Source organism: Mesoplodon bidens, assembly GCF_964165515.1.
Source record: "Mesoplodon bidens genome assembly, chromosome: 12".
Classification (NCBI taxonomy): domain Eukaryota; kingdom Metazoa; phylum Chordata; class Mammalia; order Artiodactyla; family Ziphiidae; genus Mesoplodon; species Mesoplodon bidens.
In genome coordinates, this window is record NC_138168.1 from 60,818,264 (window position 1) to 60,841,313 (window position 23,050).

At 34.2% G+C, this 23,050-nt stretch overlaps 1 protein-coding gene across 1 annotated transcript in view; it reads left to right on the plus strand.

Moving 5' to 3' along the window:
* The window catches only part of LAMA2 (laminin subunit alpha 2), a 611,700-nt gene that overhangs the window by 281,680 nt on the left and 306,970 nt on the right, over nucleotides 1-23,050 (plus strand). The window contains exons 11-12 of the mRNA XM_081251375.1: nucleotides 11,826-11,966; nucleotides 14,337-14,510. Coding sequence (XP_081107501.1) covers nucleotides 11,826-11,966; nucleotides 14,337-14,510 — 315 coding nt within the window. The remainder of the gene's footprint in view (nucleotides 1-11,825; nucleotides 11,967-14,336; nucleotides 14,511-23,050) is intronic.

Sequence of the window (23,050 nt, forward strand, 5' to 3'; positions counted from 1 at the left end):
TACAAATACAGAAGATAAGTCACCTTAGGAATGTGTTATTTTATAACAAAAACAGTTTTCCCTCACCACCTATCTAGTCTGTTAATTTTAAAATACACAACACTAAAACTAGCAATCCTTTAAATCTACTGTACACTCAAAACTACTTTAGCTTTGTATCTAATTCTGAAAATAATTCTGTCAAGGGTTTTATTCTAGATTTTTAAATAATCTTCTGAATTTGAACCCAGATAGGTCTGAAAATACCATGTTAAAAATCCTCTGTTTAATTACCAAATAATGTGAGAAACCCTAGTGGAATTGATGAAATTCTCAATATTTCCTCCCAAGAGTACTTTCAGAAATGCAACTTTATTTGTTGTATACACTCAGATAATAGCTCATCGTGTTAACACCAAGTGATATATTACACCTGGAGCTTATACACATAGGGGAAACATAGAGGCAAGCCCAAGTCTAAAATGATAAAACTGATTTCCTTTAGCTATAGTAATCAGTTCCAAAACGTTCAGATCAGACAGTGTTAGCTATATTAGCTGAGAGAATAAACGCTCCATTGAAAAAGTTAGCATTCCATACTGATGTAAAAATAAATATTACTTCTTTTTTTCTTTGTTCTCAAACATAGGTGGAATCTTATTAAGAATCTTTCCTTTATTAATTCATTAATCTTCTCTAGGCAGCTATAAATTATATGCTGATAGTTGTTATATGAATGTGCATATGTATACAAACGTTAGACCGTAAAATAAGAAGTAAATATTAGTATTGATGTTGAGTGTTCATTTATTGGGACAGGAATGTCTGAAATATGAAGCTAAATACTATAATAGTTATGTAATAAGTATATGTTTTATCAAGGATAATTTAGGTACCTATCTTGGACCACTGAAACAATAAAACTCCTGTCCATATAAACAGGCAGAAAGTCTACAGTCCATGGTAAAGAGTTGCCATGTACTGAAATATAGTAAATTAACTAGATTTAGTACCTTTTATTCTAATATTATCAGAAATGAAGACTTACACTTGTAGATCAAGACTGGAGTGGTCTTTGGGTGATCACTTTTTAAAGGACACCACCTATCTTCATCCTGTATGTCTTTTGGGGCAATCCTAGAGGCTCTTAATGCATCTTCTCTAATATTTACCAAATATATTCCCTGTGTGTGATTTATTCCTTTTCCAAAACTCCACAGAAATCTCTAACCTTTATCACTTGCTCAAATAAAGTACAGACACAGCTGTGCTTAAAATGGAAGAGAAACCTCCTGAGTCTCTAGAATATAGGAAATCAAACTGGAAAAAAAAGAAAGGGGGCTTCCCTGGTGGCGCAGTGGTTAAGAATCCGCCTGCCAATGCAGGGGACACGTGTTCGAGCCCTGGTCCGGGAAGATCCCACATGCCGTGGTGCAACTAAGCCTGTGCACCACAACTACTGAGCCTGGACTCTAGAACACATGAGCCACAATTACTGAGCCCACGTGCCACAACTAATGAAGCCCATGCACCTAGAGTCCATGCTCCACAACAAGAGAGTCTAGAACAGGAGAGTTGTTGCCATTAGCAGAGATCCGAGGGATAGTTTCCTGAGCCACCACCTGCTCTCTGCCTGCCTCAATATTGCACTAAGAGTGATTATAATCCTAATAAGAAAAATGCCTTCTACAAAGTCACTTGAAGCTCTACATAGACAATTAAAACACAACAATAAGTAGCAATTAAGAAATCATAAAAGAGAATGAAAAATTAAGTAACTAGCATCATGAAAAGAGTTACCCTTCAACTATGTGATATTTTAAATAGATTACTATAAGTTCTTATAAACTAAATGTTTTTTGGGATAAAAACTTGGAGAAAGCAAGTCTCAGTAGATATCTACATAATTTTAAAAGTCATGAATTATATGCATGTTTAACAAAAAGATGATTCGACATAGGATTGTCAGTTGATTATTCAAAACAACATATATCAAATGCTATTTAATAGGTAAAACATTATTGAGAAGCTAAGATACTAGAGACTTAAATTCAGGTAAAGTGATATCTATAAAAGAGTTCATCTCCAAAATGTGTATTAACCAGTAAGCATTTGCACATTTATTCTTTTTCACTATAATATATAACAGTTTTCCATAATTTTCATTAGAAAAAAATATTTACTGAAGTTTGTAAACATTTTTAAAAAGTACTTTGTCATAAAGTCTTGGGCCTAAATTTATTTCTATTGTAAATTTTAAATGACTAACATTCTATTAAAATGCAGTACTGAGAAAAGTTGACACTGCTTTTCCCATTTCTGCCATTTCAAACACAAGAATTCTGGATAAAACAGAGCAAATAAATTTGCAATCACATAGATTCAGGAAAGAAAGGGAATTTCCTAGATGTTAAACCAAAGAGAGAAGTCTAAGTTAAGCATAAACTCAAGCAAAACTGTGCAATTAAGGTCATGGGGGTGGGGTGGGGGGGAGAGACTGGTCATAGTCCTAAGATGGGAGTTAAAGTTTAGAGTTTTAATGGCTTTTCTGAGACTTGACACTAGGATTTGGACTCACTGCGGGAAATTGGAACTGAATTCACTTAAGCTTAGACTCTAGAAATGTCCCCTGGCAGTGAAACAAACAGGCACGAGAAAATTGCACCTGCAAGCTAAGTGTGGCAACTAGAAAACATTCTCTTTCCTTTGGGGCTCTAGGTGGGTAAAATTGGTGCATTGTCAAATCCTCAAACCTGTGTGCCACATGGGAATGGGGTCAGTTTTATTCTCCCTTTCTGTGCTAGAATTCTTCAACAAGTCAAGCAAATGGTATTTCCACAGGAAAGAAAGTATAGTCTTAACTGACAGTGAGCTCACTGGAAAGCAGTATACTGCACAAAAGGAAAATAACTACAAAAGGGAATCAGAAGCCATAAAATTCAGAGTATTTGTACACTAAAAACTAAAAAAAAATAGGATAGTCTAAAAAAAGTATATAAACATAAAATATGTAATCATAATTTTATAATATAAATAGAATAAAATATGTAGAAAATGTACAGTCATAAAAATATGACTAGAAAATAAAAGAACAAAGAAAAAAATAGGAAAAAACAACACAAAATAGAGCACTATATTCAAAGAATAAGCAGGTGTGGAGAAATGTTACTGTAGTTTACTTCTAGAAATAAAAATATATGTAGTCATTGAAATTTAAAATTCGGTGAATGGGTTGAACAAGAGGTTAGAAGCTGCTGGATAGAGAATCAGAAATACAGAATGGAGGAAATTACTTGTAAATTGTCCTAGGGAGGTAAAGAAATAAAAATATGAGATGCTAAGTGGCATGGCTGATAGAATGATAAAAAACAACATAAAATTTAGCAGGACTGGCCAAAGAAGATATTAGATGAAATTGGGGAGAAACAATATTCAAGAAATAATGAAGGAGTAAAGAATTATGTAGAATTAAAGAAAATTGTACATCCTTTGAAGAAGATAAAAAATAAAAAAAGACCACCAGCAGGGCTTATAGTAGAAACCCTGCCCACTAATCAAGACAAAGAGAAAAATATTAAAACTAGAGACGAATATCAGATTATTGTGTTTCCCTCTAATAGTTCAACTTCACTGAAAAAACTTCTCAGAATATATGTACTTTAGTCAAAGAATTTTGAACCCAGAAGAGTTCCACTGGATTGAAGAATACAAGAATCAGTCTATAAAAAGCAGTAGCATTTCTATACACTAGTGATGACCAATTAGGAAATGTAATAAAAACATTTAGAATAGTAACAAAACTATGTGGTGCTTAGAAATAAATGTTCTCAAGTACAGGTGTTTTTTAAAAGATTATTGAAGACCATAAAGTAATATTTAAAATGGGGAGATAGCTGCTAATATCAAGTGCTGGTGAAAATCTGGCGAAATGGAAATGCTGTTATTAGGATGAATTAGTACCACTACTTAGGAGGCCAATATGGCATTATCTAGTATCATTAAAGATATTAAAAACCTGTCAGCCAGCAACTCAATATCTAGATGTTTACCCCAAAAGAATCTTATATAACGTGTATAAAGAGGCATATAAAAGCATGTAAAAGATGTTCAACATAGACCTACTTGTTATAATGAAAATTAGGAAAAATCTAAATATCCATAAAGAAGAAAAATAAATTATAATATATTCACGTAATCTGGTACAAGAAACAACTCGAGTGAGTGAAATAGGTCTTATGTGTAAAAACACTGATAAATTTCAAGTGAAGTGAAGGGAAAAAATGCCATTATGTTATCATTTATGTAAAGTTGTAAAACATAAAACATTCTATGAGCACACAAATATCAATTTTAAAAATTTAAATACACTGTTATGATGTGTACTAATTTCAGAATAATAGTTAACTCTAGAGAAAGAGGGAAGGAATAGGATTGAAGTGCAGTGAGAGAAGTGAGATTCAAATGTGCTTAAGCTTTATTTCTTTAAAACTAGCTGAAGCACACTTGGGAAAATATTCATATTTTTACCTCTAGGTTGTGGGTAGTGGATAATTATCATATTATATGTACTTTTCTAATGCTTTAAAATAATTCAAGATTTAAATTTTCTCTAATTGAAGGAAAAAAAGGATTTCCTGATTTAAAAAGAGGTGAACAAAATTTCTCGCTTAATACATTGTCAAATACTATTACCTCTACACATAAGATTTTCTGTTATATCCTTCTTTAGATAATGGTATTACTGAGCACCCCATCCTAATTATATTTCAAAATATGAAAACAATGCAACACAAAAGTATTTACTAATTGTTATGCATTATTAAAATTTTGAAAATTCCTCTCTCTTCTGGTAAATTACAAGAGATAAGACAATCTCAGATATATGACAAATCAAGTAAATGTAAATGCTCTTCTGACTCTTGGTATTTGTTCATTTTAAGTACTACATGCTAAAAATTGGCTCTTTTGAAGTTTGGTATTATATTATGTATCCAAAGTCAGTTGGATTCCAGGATCTGATAAATAATATAAATAGACCTTGATCTAGGTAGGAACATGTGCTTTTATTTTTATCAAAGTCATAATGGAAAGATAAATAGTGAAGTCAAAGACTAGAAATCAAAATCTGTATTTTCATCTTGTTTTGCTTTGGGTTTTTTATTGCACTTTACATTAAGTTCTTACTAATGCACAAAATGATGTGATCTGACCTTGGTTTACCTCACCAGAATATTCTTGCACTTCAGTCACTGTCTTCCAGCCTTGCTTAAATTTCTTGACTCGTCAACCTCTTTCTAACTCTGTAATTTTACAGATTCTATTCAGACTGCTGGGAAAACCTCACTCTGACCTTTTCCCTTTGCTTACCTAGGCATTTTTCAAGGCTCAGTTCCGCTTATCAGAAAAGCTATCCTTTATCCCCTGGTATAAATCGTTCTTCTGCCATAGTCACTTGTCACCTTTTTCTTTTCCTTTATGATCTTTTCACAATTTGCAATCCATTTAATGTCTATTGCACCTCTGTGATGGCATCAATTCTGTATATTTTCTTCATCATTAAAAAATAAGAAGATAACACAGTGGCTCATACATTAAAAAGAAGGAAAGGAGAAAACTAAAAAACGTGTGAAGCTTTGACAATTGCTTGAACTGTCTGATTCATATTTCTTAATCCATAAAATGATATTAAATCTTTCTTGCCCAGCTCTCAATAGGTGTAATTATAACATTGAAGCCCTGTACAAATATAAAGTATAATCATAAATACCTGCTGGATTAATTTTTTTATTATTTATATTGTTTTTTACAAGTAGAGATAAGTTTCCATTCTTTTCCCCAATGAGATTTTTATGGTGTATGCTAATATTTTTATTGGTTTGAGTTTCCCTCCTCTTTTCCATTTATGTACAGGAATGATTACCTCTTTAACTTGTTAGGCTCGAACCCAGGGCATTTTTACAAGAGCATTTGATTTATATATTTGATCCCAAATCTAAATTACAGACGTAAAATTTTTAGCATAAAAGGTATATACCAGAATTTGTCTCTTGCAACAGTTACAGTTCAAAAATATTGTTTCTTTCTAATATTAAAAGTTAAGGTTATAAAAGTGAGAACTAAATTTTCATTTATTTTCTTCTCTGTCTCTTTCTAACCCACCAAGTATTTATTATTTAGCCTTGAAACAGTATATTTAATGAGTAAACACTCAAGAAATAATGCTAATTATCTAATTATCCTTCTTTTGTTAACTTCTTTTAATACTAGGATACATTAGAATGAAGGCCATAACAGGAAAATCTGTAATTGACTACAAACACCCCAATAAACAAGCATGACTGCAAAATTTCCGAAGCAATTATCACAAAAAATAACTTAAATGTCACTGGAGATATTCCTGATAACTTTGTCAGTAGAATTCCCAGTTGGCTAACAATCACAGATAAACATGTACTGTTGAAGTTGTTCCTAAGTTATAAGAAGGTGGCTTCATAAGAAATAATACAGGGAAACTATTGTGACTATATTTCTCAAGAGAGAAACTGTGCTAAGGAAACTATAGCAAAGAGAAAACTGATGTCAACCCAACAATATCTCACTTCAAGAAAAAGAACCTAGTCAGATTTTTCTAATTCAACTTTGTTTTTAGGGAAAAAAAAAGTACTAAAGACAAAAAGGACAGTTATTACATATATTTTTTGTAGGGTAGGCCACAAAATATCTAATTAGATACTCAGCTAAATATGTTCAACAGAAATATGTAAATAAAGCACATATTTCTCTCTAAGGGGATGAAAATTTGTTCTTGGGGCAAAAATATCATATCCATTTTATGTATAAGGCAAACATATTCACACAGTACATCAGCACATGCAGTATATCTGTAGAATTAAAATTTCATGGTAGAGATGATTATGAAAAAAATGACTAAAGAGGATCCTTAGGGATAAGATAATAAAAACTAGGTTGAGAACCACTGGTCTGAAGTGACGCTTTTTATTATCATGATACGTAAGAGAATAAAAATATTATTATGTGGACTAATATTTGACAATGAAAAAATAATTAACTCTCATTAGTTCCTGTTTAATTTTTGTTAATATAACCAACTGGAGTAATGGTTTAGAAATGAAAAAATGAGAATATTTGTTTTTAGGAAAATATGGTCATATAAGGGAATGTTAATCTCTAGAGTGGAAGTCTGAGCATTCTGGAAATTAAGTCTGGAGCATTCTGGAAATTACCTATTTCATAGGTTTAGGTATAAAAATAACCATTAAATTTGTAAATTAGAAAGAATCACTATTGAACTCTAAATAAATAAAATATTAAAATACATTTACTGGATTGACAAGAGCTATCCATTTGAAATGCTGAGAGAGAGAATAGATTAGACCCCATTTTGTTTAGATAAACAGTTAAAACAACTTTTAAAATTTGTATTAAATTACATGTTAACAATTCTTTTTAAAGTTGATCCGTACAAAGAAGTGATAGGATAATAGCTAAAGGAAAGAGAAGTCTCATAATGACTAAAATAATATTTGGGCTAGAAGTCACAGACTCTCACCATCATTATTAGGTATTCAGGATCAATTGTTTTCACATCCGTGCTTTAGCAACTGAGTTGGATGGTGACACATTATAAGGTATTTGCCTTTGAAGATCTTAGTAATATAAGTGGCAAGAAAAGAACAGAAACAGTGGTTTTACTGTTTGGACTGATTGATTGATTTAAAAGACCTACAATAGACATTCTTACATCTGTTAACATTCTAATTAAAGAGAACAGTGCTGCAGTAGCCTATTTTACTCCTATCATGCAAACCTTGGGATACACCTTTTTCTTTCAGCCTTGTGGCTTTTCTGTCTTATTCTTCTTTCAGGGGTTGGAGAACTTTGGTCATAAATCTGGTGTCAGATCCAGAGTACGTACTCAATACTCCTCTTAGGGCAGTAACTCCCTTGTGCCTTATATTATACTTATTTGTCCACATTCTTACTTCCTTTGCTATAATTGTCTTGAGGGCATTTTTTATGTTCCCTCTGGCATTTCATATAATGCCTTATATGTAGTAGCTCAGCTATGATTTGATGAATGAATAATAACAGAGAATAAAGAAACAGTGAGAAGTGATATACAGAGCATTTATTAATAATTTGATATTGATAGCAAAGGAAATTAAAATGCTTAACGAACTTACCCATAAAACTTACCCATCAAGCTTAAAATAAATTAGGAATACAATCAGGGGTTGCTTCATGGATGACAGTTGTTGATGGGTCATAAAGAAGTTTTGAAAAAGCAATTATGCACCTGGGAACCCATAAAAAGAATTGAGACCCAAGCTTCCAAGATCACATGTATTAGCAAACTACTAGAAAGTGGGGAACCTCTGTCTCTATGAAGGTGCAATAAAAGTCCTGGAACACCATGCTTCTGTGTTTGAATTGTGCCACTCTAAAAATCTAAAATTTATTAAATATCAAACTGTAATGTCCTCTAGTAATCACTGTTTTAAAACTAGTATCTTTGTAAAGAAAACTCTGGAGACACAGTCCTTAAATTACTCTCTCAAGGGAGATTAAAAAACTAAAAAGGAAGTAGAACTTGATATAACTAATTAATTCTATACATGTCCAGAAAGCAGAGTGCTAGGGAGCTAAAAAGATGTTCTCCCTGATTCTTCATTTTCCTACCAGCTTCAAGAGACTCTTTAACCAGTCCATAAGGACACACATATAAGTAGGTGCTATATCCACCATATTTACTATTTAGTGTTGGCTTAATATTGGACTGTAGTAGAGCTAGAGAAAAGTCAGAACCAAGAACTTCTCAACTGAATGAGTCTAGCTCAATCTGATTAGGAGCTAGAGAAAGTATGAAATAAAGAAAAAGTATGGTATAGACTCAGGACTGAAAAAGTAGAAGTCTAGAAACTTAAAGTGGTGGCTTCAAGCTGGGGTGCTATACAATATTATATAAGGTCTTTGCAAATTTATGAGTTGATAATTGCTTGTGAAGAGGGTTGAAGTGAATTGAGTATAGGATTAGCTTGAGGATCTGTAGCAGGATCTAAAATATTTTGCCTCAAAGATTTGTCACAATAAACAAAGTAAAACTACCAGTTGGCTAACCTGTTCTTATAGGTGTAGACATCCTATTATCTTTACCGTGGTGTGTTGGGGGACTCAAGACAACACTCATTTTCAGTGATTCACTAGAAGGATTCAGAACTCTGAAAAGCTGTTATACTTGTGGTTTATTAAAGTGAAAAGGATACAGATTAAAATCAGCAAAGACAAAAGGTGCATAGGGAAGAATCAAGGAGAGACCAAGAACAAACTTCCAGTTATCCTCTCCCAGTAAAATCATACATACAAAATTCTCCCAGCGACAGTATGTAACAACATATGTGAGGTATTACCAACCAGGAGAACTCACCCAAGTCTTGGTGTCCAGGGTTTTTATTGGGGGTCAATTAAGTAGATATGGAGTCCTCATATAACTGGCCTTATTTACTCAGTCTCCAGTAACCCCAGAAGTCAAACTAAGCTTTGAATTATTTCTTATTCCTAATATCTTTACTAACATAGGCCTCTATTCTGTCCCCTCCAACAGGTCGAATTTTTAAACCATGCTCCAAAGTTTAAGTCAAATCCCACTCCTTCATAAATCCTCCTCAGGCCTGCATAACAGAAACTAGCCCCTCCTCCTCTGTGTTTCCATAAGTTAATTTATTTCTGAGATGACCTTTTCATATTCCACCTTGCATTAAGTTTGATTGTAAATGTATCTTTTTACCCAACTCTAGATGCTGGCTTGTAAAAACAGAGACCTTGACTCACCCATCTTTATAGTCCCTAGAATGTCTACCGTAATGTGATGCTTCAGTTTATTAAATTAAATTGAATATTGCTATTATTTAATCATTACTTTTCAAGGTCATATTGCCAGGTGAAAATGTAGCTACAGAAAATGTAACTAATGTCTAAAAGTTTCTAATTGTTGAACTCAGTCTGAATCTCAGAAAAGTGGTATTCCAAGCTTTCAAATTAGAGTAAATGAAAGTAGATTAGACCAACCACGTAAGAACACAGTGTACAGAACAGCTGTACTGTGTCTTCAACAGGATAAGCTAAATTATGATTATAGATATGTTTCATCTTTCCTGCCTGTGTACTCTTCTGAAGATGCTCTCAACTTCAGGGTTTGGGGGATTTATTTGTCACCTTAGGTCTGAAATTAGTTTGATTAGTTTTGTTGGCATCTACCATCTCAAAAAATCTGAAATTTACCTTAGAAACAAAAACTAGCAAGAATATCAGTGCAGTCATTAAATCTGTGTACATATTGGGAGGCTAAAATTTGACACATGAAACGGGCCTAGAGATGCCTCTTTGTTTAGGCTCCCGGCAATGTAGAAATGGTTGAGGTGGTAAATAGCTCATAGAAATTGACCCCAAAAGTTACTTTCAAATAAATTATTCTCTTGGATACAAGGAGAACTTCTTTGTTTATTTTTTATAAATTTGTCTATTTTTTTCTCTATTGTTCTTCCCTCTTCTGTCTTTCCCCCATGTTCTCAGATTTTATTATCCTATCTTCTGACCAATCTTGCTTTATTCAAAAATGTTTTTATGAAACATCTACTAGGTGAAAAATATGACCCCCAAGAGACTTATTTAAACTTAATTTATTAAGCTAGTGCTCAGTGTTGTACCAGGAACACTGCCATTTTCTGGTACTATAGAAGTAAGTAAGACAGGGTTCTACCTCTGAACGGATTATGGTATGTAGCTGGAGAGAATAATCTTAGAAGATACAGCAGTACATTTTTGTGGTTAGAATAGAGCAATGTGTAAGGGGCAGTGGGAACACATTTGAGAGAGAAGTTAGTTCTCTAAGGAAAAGGAAAGCTTCAGAATTGAAGTAATAAGGGAATTCAAGGAAGAGGGAAAATGTGGAGCAATTTCGTGTGTGGGGAATATTGAGAATCTGTTTCCTGGAAAGCAGGGGACTTTCATTGAGAAGACATTAGTCAAGATTAACCATTCTTTAAATTGAGAGATTATACCCTTCCCAGTTTTTCATCATATAGTCAGCTTTCCCTGGCTTGAATCCCACCTATAAACAAATAATTTTTCAGTGTATTTGGCCTAGGATTAATGAAACCAATTTGGGGAGCAGTCACTGAATGGGAACTATTTTTTCCCATAATGTTACTATATGTTTAACTGGCTATACCAACAGGTTAAAAGAAACACTGAAAATTAACCAGGGAAAATTTGCCTCCCTTCCTACTGGATCTCATCAGGGAAATAGTATAACTATCTGCCCCAGTTTCTCTACCTGTCAGATTCTTATGCTTGTTTCAAATATATGTATTTTTCATATGTGGAGTGAAAAGTATTTTACCATCTGTATAATTTCAATGTTCTATTCTACATCCATGTATTAGCTTAATGTCTTTTATTTTTATCATATATCATGTGTTCCTAAGAGGAAGTACTTCAACAGCATAGAACAGTAAATAGTAAACCAAATGTCTAACTTATTGCTATATTTATCATGACATTTACTCCATACCCTTGACAGAAATGAAGATCAAATTGTAACTTACTGCTGTAGATTAGAATCCAAATTATTTCCCATCAGTGTGGTTAGGACAGCATATAACTTAATAAGAAGCTTTTGAGAAGATTTTTTAAAATATCATTATACTTTAAATAAGGCTAAGAGGTAAAATGAAGAATAGAAAGCTTATATTTTTCATAAATGAAAATAGAGACAATGCTCCATTTTGAAGGGCACCTCTGTTGCTAACCCACCTCTCTATTTATAGGAAAATGTCGAAGGAGGAGACTGTAGTCGTTGCAAATTCGGCTTCTTCAATTTGCAAGAGGATAATCATAAAGGTTGTGATGAGTGTTTCTGTTCAGGGGTTTCAGACAGATGTCAGAGCTCCTACTGGACCTATGGCAATGTAAGCAACAGCCTTTGAATCCTATGTGCTGCTCCACGGGGCTTCTTGCTATTGTTGTTGTTTTCCTTCTATAAAAAATTAATTATTTTTCGTGTAGTGAGCTTCTACTTAAACTTATCATGAAGAAGTGATAGAATTTTCTTTCAAATGCTAGTTGTGCCTCTTTGACCAAAGCCTTTAGGATTTTATTTGTACCGATGTGTACACTGGAACCTCTTAGAATAAGTCAACACTAGCCTTTCCGGTGTCCATGATTATTATGTGAAGCAGTAACGGAATTAATGTTGCTTTAGCCTCAAGGGCAGATGATTCAACAGAGAAAACATCAGATTGTGCTATGAAAGATTATGTATTTCACTCACCAGTATTTTTGGGATACCCATTAATAAAAACTCCTTTAATCACTATATACATGGTACATATTACCCACCAGCCGTTAGTCGTGATTTGATGTTGCCAGAGCCGTTTCTTCATTAAAAGGAGACACTGAATATGAACAATACCTTCATTCTTAATTGATTTGAAAAAGTCCAAATTATTACCTGTTTAGTAGTTACTGGGATATTCTACCTCTACCATAAACATAAACATGTTTCCCTTCCCACCTTCACTGCTCATCATACTCCCACTGCCTTTTCAACCCTTCACAGACAGCGATTTGTCTCCTTATAAAAGAGGACCTTTGGGAATTTCAAATAGCCTATGTGGCAGCACTTAAGAGTACAGAGTAACAAGAAACAGGCTGGGGAAAGAAAAAGAAACCTACAGAGTGAATGAGAAACTATACCATATAGGGCTGAGTTTACTGAGCATTTGAGTTCTTATCCTTGGAGAGTCACTGGAGGATTTTAGCAGGAGACTGTTATGATTAGGGTTGGGTTTTACAAAGATCACTATTTTAATAAAACTGTCTTTCAAACACTACTCTTGCCTTTCAACTTCAGTCAGCTAACTAATCCTTAACACAACTATGAAAATTTTCTCTGCCTGTATTGCTTTTAAAGTCTGAAATATTATGAGTAGTTTCTGATTGTACTCTCATACCTAAATTTGAATCTATACATACTTTATCAAATGCATAGCTTTTGGAGCAGATTATGTAGAACCAACAACATATGAACATCTAGTCTAACTTCTTTCTTTTGTTTGTAGAGTCGCACCTCACCCTCTAGACTGTTCTATTAATGTACTAAAGTTTTATGGTTAGCAGAGGAACAGAGGTAGAACTCAGCTTTGTTCTTCAGAAACTAGGTCCATTGATATTTGCATTTCAGTAGGTCTTCTGGAAAGAACCTTCTCTGAATCTCACTGGGCTGTCTTAGAATGTCTGATGATGATGTTGGAAAGGGAAGAGAAGGAAGTAATATGTATCTTGTAGTGTGTCTATCCCATAAGCTTTTACTTAATCTCTCTTTCTTTGACCAGGGCAGTCCCAGCAATTCCACAGCTTTGGGAGATGCAGAATCAAATGACCTCTACACGAAGAAATTTTAAAAAACATTTCATCCACATATTATCACCATTACCATTCTGCTCCCCATCACCTACAACACCAAGCAGCTCACCCACATCTAGTGGGCCCCTGGTAGCCACAAACCCCAGTATCCAGTGTTTTGTCCTGACGAGGTTGGATGGTTTTGAATTGTAGCTGTGTGCCCACCCATGGCTGGAGTATAAACATGGAAAAGCAAATCATCATGTGTTCCCTAATTCCCCCTTAAAGGCTCCTTCCTTCTCTGGGCCAAGGATCTAGGCTAGGAGTTCCTACAACACTTCCAACCTCATGGGAAGGAATAGGTACAGTATTGTGAGCTGGTAGATTCAAATGCCCTTGAGCCTCAAAGTTTAAATTTAAATTTCATAAATATATGAAAAGGAAGGAAATATTAAATGAAAAGCTACCTTTCATATCTTTTTTCTTCCTCTGCTTTACAAACACATACGTAACACCTTTTGAAATAAATTTTTCTATAAGAAACAGGAAATTACTAGTGGAGTGAAAAACATGAAAATCAAAGTTCAACTATTTGATAATTTATATAACATTACGTGTGATTTTGAATGAGTTTCTATTTTTAAGAAAGAAGTATTTGTAATCATAATTTTAAAAAAGCACATTGGATCAATAAAAGCAGGTTACTATATCGTACCATCCAAACTCTTAGAAACATCAAGCAAAAAAATAATTGGTACCTAGAGTTGAGTACATCTGATAAGTTTAATGATACTCACAGCTCTCATATTTTTCTAAACTTTCATAGTTCTTGCATTTTTAATTTTCAAAAAATGAAGACTACAGGAATATGAAAGAGAAAAGAAGTGGGTGGGGTTTTTTTTCCTAAGTAATGATGGTTGTGTGTTTTCTTTAAGATACAAGACATGAGTGGCTGGTATCTGACTGACATCTCTGGCCACATTCGAGTGACTCCACAGCAGGATGACTTAGATCCACATCAGCAGATCAGCATCAGCAGCTTGGAGGCCCGACGAGCCCTGCCCCAGAGCTACTACTGGAGTGCGCCAGCTCTGTATCTGGGAAACAAAGTAAGTCCAGATAGTGCTTGCTTCATGCTACTTTGCTTTAACTGATCAATAAGAATAATGGGTTTTATTTAGTCTTTCTTTAGAGACAGATAAAATCAAATGTATACTGTATTGAATTGCTGGAAACAGCTAAATCAGATTAAGTTGGACATTTCCACCCTGCCCCGTGGGCCACAGCATCCCTACTTCACAACTCTACATAGTTGCTGTTCTGTGTCAACATTTTGAATCTACAAATAGATTAATGAAGCCTCTAGGATACTTTTTTGCAAAACAAATTATAGATATTGGAAGAGACGGTGTTATGTTTACCTGAAATAGTTGTTTTTCTAGAGTTGTCTATGGTGCAATACTTACTGAAGTTTTTCTCATCCGTCTATATTTCATTTCAAAACTGATATTCAAGAGAGCTACTTTTTCTACCTTGTCTGAATGTTAACTGGAAATGAAATTTATTACACAACTAATTTAATGCTTGCCATGAAGCTTATATAAACACCATATTTCCTGGAGCTCAGGAAGAGAACTATCCTAAGAGAAGTGCCAGACTGAAAGCACATGTTTGTTTCCAAGCCCACTCACACACATATAAAAACACACACAGATAAACAAATGTAGCAATCTCAGAAATGCAGGTGTTCCCCCCCCATCCCGGCCTGTTGTGGATTAACTTTATCTAGATAGGTTCCTTGGCTTTTATCATTTTATTTTATTTTATTTTGCTTAACAATTTGTTGGAAACAAAATTTGATATAGTAATTCTAAGTGGGAATATTTGCTTGGTCTGTGGAACTTAATACCTTTTCAGCTAATAGTTAAGTCACCTAATCACACCAGAAATTGTGACAGTCCGAGAAAAATTCGCTAGCAAGTTGATGCTATTTAAGCCTAGTTTTCACCTATAAGAATATAGCATTACTTTTGAAGAAATCTTCATTGATTAAATAAATTAAAATATATTAATAGTGGCGTGTGAGTATTGAGATAGAAAACCTTACTAGTTCATATGAATGGGAACTAGTGGTTTTAGCTGACTGAAAACATTTTAATTCGTGGCTTGTTTCTTATTTTTACAAGCTTCTGAATACCATTATGAAAAATGTGTAAATGAATAAAACACTTTTTCATTGAATATGTATTTTTAAAGAGACAGTGCATATTGCATAAAATTTTCTATCTGTAATAAAATGCAATTAAACTTTTACTTCAAAGCCCTTTCCAACAAGAAGTCATTCTATCCTATTCTATTTAGGAACTTCCTGAATCCCTGACAGGAATAAAATAGCACATACGACTTGAATGTCTATAGCTTAAAATTGCCAAAAAAATAAATACATACATAAACTATCTTTTTTCTAATTGCTCTGAGGAGTTTAGTGAAGAGTCATTGGATGAGTTTCAGAGGTCTTACTTTTCTTACAATGGAAAAATTTACTTACAGATAGTTTTTAAATAGTATATGCTTTACCATATTTTCCATCATTTCTTCTTTGGTCATATGCTTTTGCCTTCTGTTGGCTGAAAATCAAACTGACAGAAGGAAAGCAAGCAAATGCAATATTAAATAGCATCAGAGCAAAGGATTTGGACATCCTGTTCATAGTTGTTGGTTCCCAAAGATAACTTCCCTTATCCTGGCTGAACTGCTTCTTATACCCACCCACAACGAAGTACTTCATGTCCCCCACACATCATTTTCACATCAAAAAGCTGTGCTTGCCTGTGCTTCAGTTTCCATTCAGTGAACAAAATAATCGTAACAGGGTGTACAAATTGTTTGAATATGGAAGACATTTTTAAATGTAATGTGAAATCCCTCTGTGGTTTACAGTCAGATATCTCAGTATGAATGAAATAATTCGCCTTAATAACTGGACCATATTAATTTTTGATACTACAATAATACTGCCAACTCTCACAAATTACCACAGTACATCTTAACTGTCATGTTATATCACATAAATTACAGTCATGATGACATGCTTAGCTTGGTTGATTTGATATCTTGCTAAGGAAATGGAAAATTGTAAGCCCTTGTTTGTAAATCCAGTAAAGCCACTTTTCTAAATAGTTGAGGCTAAGTTCTTTACCAGTAATTGCTGTAGGAATCAGAGCCATTGCCTGCATCTGACAGAAATAGTATATCAAGAAACTAGTACATCTGCTTAAATACTGAATTTCATTTACATCCATGACCAGGGGGCTGTGGGTACATGATCCCTCCTCTGCCTTTTTATTGTTAATTCCTAAGTCAAAAAATGTATATATTTATGAGATGCTATTAGCTTTTCCTAAATATTTATATAACCAATTTTTAAACATTTTCCAAGTTACTTGGTTATAAGTCCACTTCTAACAGAAGGGAGATGTGTTGTACATATTGTTATAATGAAGGTGCCACATGCCAGTCTTCCTTTTTTTGGGTAACCTAACCCCAAATAGTAAAACTATTCTCACTTGGGATACACTTTGCTAACATAGAAACCTGCCTGATCATAATTAAACTCAAGAGCACTAGCCAATTTAGTGAAGGAATACTTTTCATCTTAAGAAACATTTTTATTGACTACAGTTCCTCTTTGGACTAATGAGGAGTACATAAGTGAATATAGTTATGTATGTGGATGGTGGATGAGGCATAGAAAAAGGTAGCACATTTTTATACTACCCACTTAAAAAATTTCCATGATCTTGTTGTCAATTGCAAGTTTTTGTGCCCAACACACAGTGAAGCCAAACAAACCAAATCATCAGAGTTGGAGCTGAGAAAGGTTTATTGCAGGGCCAAGCAAGGAGAATGGGGTGGCTCATGCTCAAAAGACCCAAAATCCTTGAAGTGATTTTAAAGGCAAAGTGATGGAGGGAAGTTGCCTGGTGTGTGATCAGCCTGAGCACAATTCTCTGATTGGTTGACGGCGAGATAACAGGGTAGTGTCACAGGGCTTAACATTATCAATCTTCAGGTGCAATAGGTCTGTGGGCTAGTGCTTATGGTCATTAAGTAGTTAACTTCTTCCATTTGGTGGGGGTTTTAGCATCTGTAAAACAACTCAGGAAATGTGCATCAGATACAGTTATCTAGGTGCTTCAGGGAGGAACTAAAGATTCTGTGACTGTCATATGGCTGATTTATTGTTTAAGTTCTTACCAGTTCTCCTGGCCCAACTGCTATTTTTGTCACTACATGTTCACATCCTTTCAATCATTAATTCTTGAGCCAGGGTTTGTGACTCAGGGGAGGCCTGGGAGCATACAGCTTTTCTACAAACAAGAGGCCAGCAGAGGACATGGGGGAAGGGGTCTGTCCTGAGAAGGCCCCAGAGGGTCTTGCTGGATTACAGTCTCAACTATGAGTTAGTTCCTCAACAGCAATCTTGAAAATGTTTGTTTTCTCATATGTGAGTGAGTATTTAACACAATTGTCACAATCGAGTATTAATTCCCTGCCCTCCTCCATTCTAGATATTCAAAGAGAATTAAGTCAGGCACCCACAGGGCTCTACTAGGCAGCAGCTTATTTTCAAAATGCTTGGCACATGTTAATGCTTGGTTTTAGGGCAGTTGTTTAAGCATGAAACTAGGCAGGAATGGAAAGAGCTAGAGGACAAATAGTCCTGCTGATTTGCTACAGGCTACAGCTATTGATAAACAGTTTGGGTATTTCAGAGTTGGAATAATTTACTGCTTTAGTAAACTAAGTGCTAATGGAACATTGAAATGGTCATTTAATTAAGGTTACCCTAGTGGTCTGAAATAGATACTGCATCTTCCAAAAGCAATTATCTTCCCATCTGTAAAGTTCCCTGAGAATCTGGCTTGGCCTATCTACTGTTCCCGCATTACCATTAAGGTTTGAAAATCTCTCTCTGAGTGTTATTAAATTAATCTTGTGTGATGTGGTCTTTACAAAACAATGTTTATTTTCTACAACATTATACTATCTTTTTCTGTTTCTAGCTTAGAGAAACTTTTAAATTGTTTCATGTAGTTGCCAAGAATACCTACAGTTTAGCTTAAGATGCACATTATGAGTCTGCAGACAAAATAGGATCTGGTTCTAAAAGTAATCTCTGGTATTTCTTTGCTGTGTTTCCTTGACTTTCAGTTCTACCCCTCAGATCCCTAATTAAAGCTGTGGATTTGAAGGAGATTGATGTTTGAGGTTTACAGGACAGGGTAGTCCTTGTTACATAAAAGGAACTTCACAAATATTTTGTGATCAATGCTACATTTTTAACAACAACAGAATAGTTTTCATTAGATGGCTCAGAAATGACTCTTGAGTTGGGATTTAAGTTAGAACTGAAAGATGATTTCAATCTTGGTTAAAAAAAAAAAACTAAAAACTTGCTAATAAGCATGATCCACTCTCCTTTTAGCAGCATAATTTGTATTTCTGACTTCTTTGCTCCACATTCCTCAAAATTATTCAGAAGTAAAGGTCAAACTCTCTCCCTCATCCTTAATATCCTTCAATTTAAGTCTTAGATTAAATGGATTAATTAAGAAAGTATTATGTATGTGGTGAACGGTAGGGCCATAAAAGTAAGTAGTATAAATCAACTGTGATTGAATTTTTATTCCATAAATGAGATCATATAAAAAATGATTTGGTAGTGGAGTAGTACTAGAAGAAGATCTGTTGTCAAGAATAAACCAAATGAATTGTTAGGGGCAAATGAGGAAACATATTATTAAAAAGCAAACAAAAGAACTCAAGAACTCATTTATTGCCCATAGTTCTGGTAATGTCTACTATACAAAATTAGCCTACCTATGAGGACTCAAAGTCAAATTTCTACAATAATGAAAATTAATAAGACTGACTCAAGTGGAAAAATGTGAAAAGTGATATGAATATTAAAGCAATTGAAACAGTAGTCAAAAAGTTCTTCCCATAAAGAAAACAAGTATTTTGTTTACTTTTGTTTATTTTGTTCAATCACATTTCAAACCTTAAAATTTTTTTTCAATCTTACAAGGTTTCCAGAGAACAGAACAGTGAGGACTACTCCTCAAGCAATTTTATGTGGCTTAATATGCTGGATATCAGGGAGGTATGAAAAAGGAAATCCCTGTTCAAACTCATTCATGAAAATAGATGCAAACATCCTAACCAAAACATGAACAATCAGAATCCATAATGTATAAAAATGGTAAAACTAAATTGGCCAGGTTACTTTTATCATAGGAGTTCAATGTTGGTTTAATATCAAAAAGTCAGTGTAAGTAATTGACAATATTGACTGATTAAAGGAGAGGGAAAAAATATTTCGATAGAGGTAGAAAAAGAAATAGTTAAAGTTAAATAATGATTCATGATGTTTTAAAAATTTTGCAGACTAGGATTGGAAAGGCACTTCTTCATCTGATGAAGAGTATCTACACAAAAATGAATAGCATCTATGTTGAAAGAATTCTTTAAGATCACAAGCAATTTTCTCTCTGACCACTTTTATTTAACATTGTACTAGAATATTTGGAGAGTGCAGTAAGATAAAAAATAAAAGATACAGAGATTGAAAAGGAAGAAATAAAACTGCCATTTGTAGATGATATGATTATTTGCTTTGTGAACTCAGAAGATAAATTATTAATAGGTGAATCAAGAAAGTCTGTATACAAAGTTAATATGTAAAAGTCGATTGTGTTTCTTTACATCAGCAAAAATCAGTTAAAACAACACTTTAAAAATAAGTCCTCTATGTAGACCATCTTATTTACAAAGCAGAAATAGAGACACAGACATAGAGAACAAATGTATGGACACCAAGGGGGAAGGGGGGGGCTGTTGGGATGAATTGGGAGATTAGGATTGACATATATACATTACTGATCCTATGTATAAAATAGATAACTAATGAGAACCTACTGTATAGCACAAGGAACTCTACTCAGTGTTCTGTGGTGACCTAAATGGGAAGGAAATCCAGAAAACAGGGGATATATGTATACGAATAGCTGATTCACTTTGCTGTGCAGTAGAAACTAACACAATATTGTAAAGCAACAGTACTCCATTTAAAAAAAAAACTTAACAAAAAAAGAAGTGCTTTATAATAGCGATAAGTAATAAAAGTACCAAGGATAGAATCTATACAGAAAACCAAAGGGCCAAAAATAATTGAAGGAAATCCTAAAGAAAGCTGGAAATGGAGTATTAATCAAAACTTACCTGATATAAAGACTTAGGACTCATTTTAAAAAAGAAATAATGACTGAGACAAAGTGCTGTCGGTGAGAAAATAGGTTAAAAATGCTCAATAGAGCTGAAAAAAATAGCCCAGAAATATCCCATGCATATATGGATACTTGATTTTTAACAATACAGATATTGCAGATCAATGACAATAAGGTAGACCATATAATAAATGCTACTGGTACCACTGGTTATCTAAAGAGGAAAAAAATAACCATCTCTACCTCATATTATACATAAAAATAAACTCTAATTGAATCAAAGACTACAATTTCAAAAATCATACTAAAAAAGCTTTTCAAAGACAATATCTTGGATTTTTGCTTCTGACCATGATTGAATAAACGTTTCTTAAACAACAAGAAAACTTGAGAAAAAGTGTCAAACAAGAGTTTTTAGACACTGGACAGCAGATGGTGTAGGACTGTGATCCCTGAGAAAAAAGAAATAGATGAGTTCAGGCTTAACAGCTGCTAAGATTGTTGCCTGGGTGTAGTTTCCAAGGTGAAATGCATTGAGGGAAAACCCAAACAACATTGTTTGAAAGAGGGAGATTGGAGTTCAGGGAAGCCCAGGAAGCTAGAACTTGTGGGACAGAATATTAGCGAAAAGGAAGGTGGAGAGAAAATGAGAGAGAGAAGAGAGAATCAATCCAGATATCTGTAAAGATGTAAAGGAAACTTACAACCTGGCTGAATATTGACTTGGATGGCAGAAAACTACCTATCTAATGTTGATGGAAGAACTACCAAAAAGTAATGAGAAAAAATTCCTAGCTCATTTTCCCATGACCTAAAGGGGAACAGTGTCATAATAGAGACGACTCCAGTAAAATACTTAGTACTGTCCTAGTAGAAGGGCTAAATTAGCCCCAGACTACAGGCTGCTCTAACCCACCTTAACAAACCTTAAAAGTGACCTTAAAAGAAACCACTTTATTCCAAAACTGCATACCAGAACAAAATCCAATACTATTTAATTAATTACAACAAAATTCAACACCCAACAAAGTAAAATCTAACATGTCTGGCATCAAATAAAAAATGACCAAGCATGTAAACAAGCAGGGGCATATGAGCCATAACCAGGAGAAAAATCAGTCAACAGAAACAGACCCCAAATTATAAGGAAATAATGTCAAAGTACATCAGAATCAAATTATTAGAAAAACAAACAGTGATCAAGATAAAGAGAAGATCTTAAAAGCAGCCAGAGAAAGAAAGACACAACATGAACAGAAGAACAAATATAAGATAGAAGATTCTTAGACATCACAAGAGCCAGAATATAGTACAGAGATATTTTAAAATATCGGGGGAGGGGGAAGAAACAACAGCAAACAAACAAAAATTATTAATCTAGAATTTTTTACCAGGCCAAAATATCTTTGAAAAAGGAAGGCAAAACAAAGAGTATTCCAGAGAAATAAAGGCTGAGATACATTTTCACCAACATATCACTAGAAGAAATGTAGACAGTTCTTCCAGTAAAAGGAATATGATAGCAGATGAAATTTGTCCCTACAAAAAGAAACTAAGAGTAACACAAAAGTTTAATAATGCTTTCTCCACGGATTGCCACCTACCATGGGACCTCAGGCTGGTCACCTCTTTAGCCTTAGGGTTTAACACAATGGTTATCAAATGAACGACAAAACACACAAGGTGAAAATAGAAATTTGGGTACTCTATATAATTTTTTATTTGGAATTGTAAAATGGAAGACCATGAAACCCCCATTCCTTATCTCAAAAGTAAAGAAAGCAAAACCACCATCAATTTGAAAGTTTCAATCAAATCTTAATGGAAAACGTTACATTTTTACTATATCCTTTTCAATAACACTTTTACACCAGTGTTTCATGTGCAGCTCAGTGAAGAACTATAGGGAACCAGTGGATTGCTGGTTCTGATGTACTAGCCCAAGACCTTGTGGGACAAACCTCCAGTGTGCTGGCCTCTGCCACTTGCAATAGATCAGACCCACTAACTATTGCTGTTGTAGTTTAGCGGGGCAGTATTATGCCCTTTCTGAACCTATCATGGTCAGAGTGTTTTATCTACTGGGTTTTTGTAGGTAACCCAGTGTATGCTGCTTAATTGTTGGTAGTGGGAGAAGAGCAAGATGGTGGAGAAGGATGGAATCCAGATATGTATAGAAGGATGATGGCCATCTGTAAGCCAAGGAGAGAGGTCTGGAGCAGCTCCTTCTCTCACAGCCCTCAGAAGAGACCAATCCTGCTGACATCTTGATTGTGGACTACTAAAGGAGTAGTTATTTTCTTTCTTCATTTTCATTTTCTATACATACCTGTGTCCCATCCTTTCCCACCATCTTGCTC